Source organism: Synchiropus splendidus, chromosome 12 (assembly GCF_027744825.2).
Source record: "Synchiropus splendidus isolate RoL2022-P1 chromosome 12, RoL_Sspl_1.0, whole genome shotgun sequence".
NCBI lineage: Eukaryota > Metazoa > Chordata > Actinopteri > Syngnathiformes > Callionymidae > Synchiropus > Synchiropus splendidus.
The window spans coordinates 3822454-3827789 of NC_071345.1; the positions used below are offsets into that span (position 1 = coordinate 3822454).

General features: G+C 43.5%; 1 protein-coding gene across 1 annotated transcript; it reads left to right on the forward strand.

Moving 5' to 3' along the window:
• Positions 1-2266: 2266 nt before the first annotated feature.
• On the forward strand, positions 2267-4969 carry pou3f1 (POU class 3 homeobox 1). Its single transcript, XM_053881159.1, has one exon. It carries the CDS (start codon positions 2368-2370, stop codon positions 3481-3483), a length of 1116 nt encoding a protein of 371 aa, XP_053737134.1. The 5' UTR covers positions 2267-2367; the 3' UTR covers positions 3484-4969.
• The last annotated feature ends 367 nt before the right edge of the window (positions 4970-5336 follow it).

Here is a 5336-nt window from a genome sequence, read left to right on the forward strand (position 1 = left end):
GCTTGCATTTAAAAGCAACTGAGTTCAAGAAATATAATATTTATAAAATTATCCAGGTCTATTTATGAGCAGCTGTGAACTCAGAACATGGAAATTGCCAGTGTGTCAAACGTCTTCCGACGTTTGTCTGGATTCTTATTGTTGTGGATCAATATGTTATTGTCAATCTCTGCGTCAGGTTTGTTGCTTTAGCTTAACGCTAACTCAGCCAGCACACCTGCTGTCTTGCATGACTGTCTTGAAGGAATTAAAGTGCCTGACTGTTTACGTTAACAGGTGTAGCTCGACTGCTAGCACGCTGCTATGCTAAACACTTCTGTACTCGCGACTTTTCATGACGGAGTGAAACGTCAACATTAGCCCTTGAAAGCTAAAGCTGCAGCCATGGGAAGCAAGAAGGAATTTGCATATTTTTTCCAGAGTTATTTGAAGTATTGAGAGTTTAATATTAGTATTGCAGGGAGAATTGTAAAATAAGAGCTGGGACGGCGGTGTGTGTGTGTGTGTGTGTAGGAGAGTGAGAGAGAGAGAGAGAGAGAGAGAGAGCGTTTTCTTGGCCTGTCTTAACAAAGTGGGCGGCGATGATGAGATCACACAACATTGGAAATTACACAGACAATACAAATAAATGACACACTCGCAGGCTTTGAAACGGAGCAAATATTCTTAAACGTGTCAGCGGAGCGTTGATTTGCCGCGTGCGTGGGCGGGCGCTGTGGCGCATCACGTCGCATAATCTGTTTAGAATGAAGAAGAGCTAAAATTATCGCTGACCTGTTATTACAAAGGTGCACGCAACACAGGCGCCGCTGCCACGCGCTATAAGATGTTTGGGCCTGGGGGACTCACTTTAAGGTTGTCGACCATTTGATCGGGAAAATGGCGGATCCTTGCTGATGGTGGAAGATGTGACGCTCCAGACTTGACCTCTCAAGGCGAGGTTGGTGAGTGGGAGGCGGAGCTTGGTAAAACTTTCCATCCTGGCCTTTTTTTTTTTGCGTAGGCCCTGAGAGAGCCTGGACTGTAAGATAAGTCATAGATTGTATGGTAAATTCATGCAGTTTTTTTAGAAGATTGTGGTTTAAATTCTGAGTCAGAGCAGCGATACACTTGTCATAAGCATTTGTTTAGTGTGGAAGCAGCTATCTGAAATGTGGCGCCACTGACAGCAGGGCTTTTTTAAACTACACAATAACAGTCAACATATTTAATGTTGAATCACAAAGACACTTCATATAGTATGGTGTGAAGTTGACACAAAGGTGTGACTAGTACAGTATGATCCAACTGGGCATCTGGTCTGAGTCCCAGGTGAAACACAGTGCTAAATGTTCTGTACCTGTACTGACAGATTCAAATGTATCAAAACTATTTGACTGACAAGGTTTCCCTCCTCCTTTTTCTCAATCCAAAAACACAGATTTTTAAATCTAAAGAGTCCAGATAAACAGATAAATGTCACTGTAAATATAACTGTAACTGTAAGGAGTTGTTGAGACTGTTCTGGATGACCAACTCAGAGACAGAGGGGGGGGGGTGTCTCGTGGGTCAGTGCCTGGGTCCTCCGAATGACTAGGACCAGAGCTGTTGCTGGTTTTTCCAAGACTATACATTTTAGTATTGAACATTTTTGGAAGCAACTGTGCTCTCTATGAGGAACTAAACCAACAATGTCAAGACCTCCGCTCCACAAAATTAAATATTGATGTAAAACTTAAAATTTCACCATTTTAATGAATCAAAGAAGTTATATTTGCATGTAATACTTGGCTTATAATGACCATTTCTGCTTATTTATGTCAATACATTTCTGTTTTCCTTTTCATGTTTTTCCCCACACTGTAGTTATTATTTCTCTGGTTATGTTGTGAGATTTAACTCTGTTTGAGTACTTCACTTGCTCCCTTATTATGATGCCATTGTTTACACTTTTTTTTTTTTTGTTCATTTTAGAGACATATTTAAAATAGTCCAAAAAAGGTCTTCTTCCTCTAAAAATATTAGACATGAAATACGCGTTTTTAAATTTGTTTTTGGTCCATTGTCAAACGTTTGTTTATTAGACCGCAGTTTAAACTGTCCTTTTTTTTTTTCCTGGAGCACCAAGTGTCACGAGCATGTCAGCGCCGTCTTAAACTTGAGACAAGAGATGTGGCTCCACAGAAGAGCTCCAGGTTTATCACAGCTCCTCCAGTAGCTCCGGTCCTATTGAACGTGTCCCCAGTGGGCTCGGATCGGACGGGAGCCAATACCAGAGGAGGGGGGCGTGTCTTCCCTCTCTCCCCAAGACCTCCCAGAGCAAGTTGTTGCGTTTGGGCTCTAAAGCCGGGAGACCTCCGAAGTGCGCGTCAGTTTAGCGAGTCGGCCATGGCGACCACAGCTCAGTACATCCCGAGGAATAACTCCTTACCGTCCAACCCGCTCATGCACCCGGACTCGGACCGCATGCACCAGGGGACCACCTACAGAGAGGTGCAGAAGATGATGCACCACGAGTACCTGCAGGGGCTCGCCGCCACCAACACCGGACACCCGATGAGCCTGACGCACCACCAGTGGCTGCCCACCTCCAACAGCGACTGGTCCAGCGGGACCCACATCGGGCAGCAGGAGCACAAACCGCAGCCGCGGGAGGACCTGAGCAGCGGCTTCCACCACAGATCGCACCTGGTCCACCAGCAGACGCAGGGCGCGCACCACGGCTCGTGGGCGCCCGCCACGACGCACCACCTGTCCCCGCTGTCTCCGGCGTCCAGCGCGCACCAGTCGCTGGGGGTCTACTCCCAGCCCGGATACACCAACCTGAACGCCATGCTGAGCCCGCAGCCGGGGGCCCTGCACCACAGCATGCGGGACCCGCTGCACGACGACTCGGGCAGCCACGAGATGGAATCCCCCCAGCAGGCGTTCAGCCACCATCAGGACCACTCGGACGAGGACGCGCCCAGCTCCGACGACCTGGAGCAGTTCGCCAAGCAGTTCAAGCAGCGGCGGATCAAACTGGGCTTTACGCAGGCGGACGTGGGCTTGGCGCTGGGCACCCTCTATGGAAACGTCTTTTCTCAGACCACCATCTGCAGGTTCGAGGCGCTGCAGCTCAGCTTCAAGAACATGTGCAAACTAAAGCCGCTGCTAAACAAGTGGCTGGAGGAGACAGACTCCAACACGGGCAGCCCCACCAATTTGGACAAGATCGCGGCGCAGGGCAGGAAACGAAAGAAGAGGACCTCCATCGAGGTGGGGGTGAAAGGGGCGCTGGAGAACCATTTCTTGAAATGCCCAAAGCCATCCGCGCACGAAATCAGCACTTTAGCCGGCACTTTGCAGTTGGAAAAAGAGGTTGTGCGTGTTTGGTTTTGCAACAGAAGACAGAAAGAGAAACGGATGACACCGGTGGGGGTCCCGCACCCGAACATGGAGGACGTATATTCCCAAGCAGAGACCCCTCCTCTACACCGCACACTACAGAGTCCTGTGCAGTGACTGCTTTCATGAGCTTCTCCTCCTCCTCCTCCTTCTTCTTCTTCTTTTTTCCCCCCCGCTTCCCCGAACATAAACATCAATTGAAAAAGGGACTAATGGAGTTTACAATATTTAAGTTTTGGCCTTTGCTTTGCCCGAGAGACTTGGAAAAGTTTGAACTGATAATTAAAAAAAAATACTACTGATTCAGCAAAGATTTTATTGACCAAAATTCTATGAAATTGAAATGATGAAACGATCAACACTGGCGTTGGAAAAACACTGTTTATGTTGCTTCTGTTTTTGGTTCATAATGAATGTGATGTTTTTGTCTTTCTTTAATTTGCGTTACACGTTAAGGCACCCTTCAAATCTCGTGAATTCTAACTGCCTTAATTTATATTTATCTATTTAAAAAGCAGGCAAACAGGAGCTTAGAGAACGGGCATTTTAGGAGTCACACTCTTTCGTTTTGTTGAGATGAAAATGAGGGATTTATTTGCATGGAGCACTTACTATTTCGTTAATGTTGCAGTTTTACGTTCGTTTGTAAATTTCTGAGCTGATCTCAACAGGCTTAAAACCCACGCAAAACGCATTTAAAAGTGAGATTTGGTTTCGAAAAAATAAAGAGAAGCAGTAAAAACTCAGGTAACTTCAGTGCCCCCATGTCGAAACATAGCGCCTGTTTATTTTGATATTAGTTTTAATCATGTGTTCTAATCTGATTAAAACTTTCTTTGTTGTGATTTAAATAAATGAGTAAAAAAAATACAAAAAATTGTATTATATGAAAAAGGGAAAAAGCGATGAAGTATTTATTAATTTCACGACCTGAAAGTGTCATAATTCACTCCAAAAATCGAAGAAAAAAAATGAATACAAGTGTTTGTTTTTCCAAGAAAAAAAAAAAGATTTTAGAGTCAAAATGTTTCCGATGTAAATATGTCCAATATGTAAACTTGTATTTGTTCTGAGATATTGTTTGTTTTCTTTTTTTCCGGGCAGTTTTGTACAAGAAGATATTTTAATATGATTTCATCTATGACCATTTATATTATATATATTTATTTCTTCTTTTTTTCTCTCCTTTTTTTTAATGTTTCTCTCTGTTGATGTTTTACGTTGCAGTGGATTTTACTACATTGTATGTTGATTGCTAAATGTAGACTGCAAAGTCACATTTTTATTTATGTTATAGTAATATTTTATTACTTACATAAAACATATATACAAGAAATGGTCTGTTGTCTTCATTGAGATAAAAAGGACAAAAAAAAACAAACAAAAAACACTGGTCTCTTTCGCCTTTCTGTTTTTTTGTGGCATCAAGCTGAGGAAAGTTCGAATTAGCAGTGAGTGGTTATGTAACAGGGTTCGTTTAGAATCAGAACCTGTGTGTTTGTGCCGATGGAGGAGAAAAGACAGCGCTATTTCACCTCAGGCCAAACCCTGCTGCACACAGCCTCTGACACTGTTCGCATCTTTGTGTAATCGCAGTATTAAATCGTGCAATATTCACATCGAATCGGTGTCTTTCTTCAGTGATCAATAACCGCCGTTCTTTTATCATCAAAACTGTTAGTCGTTCATCACCGCTTCCCTCAAGTTGTCGTTTACAAGTTCATAAAACATTATTTTTTCCACGATGCGGAGCTTATAGTCAACTTTTTAAAATCAATTTTGACTTTTTTCGCACCGACTTGCGCGATTACAACGAGCTAAAACCCGTCGTGTAAATGTAGCTTTCCAATTATTTGGCCTTTTTCATATACAGTTTTATCAAACGCAGTGATTTCAGTTGAAATATTGACGCAAACGGACGTTAAAAACGTCTATTTTTGTCCACGAAATAAGTCATGTCCGGGTGGAGT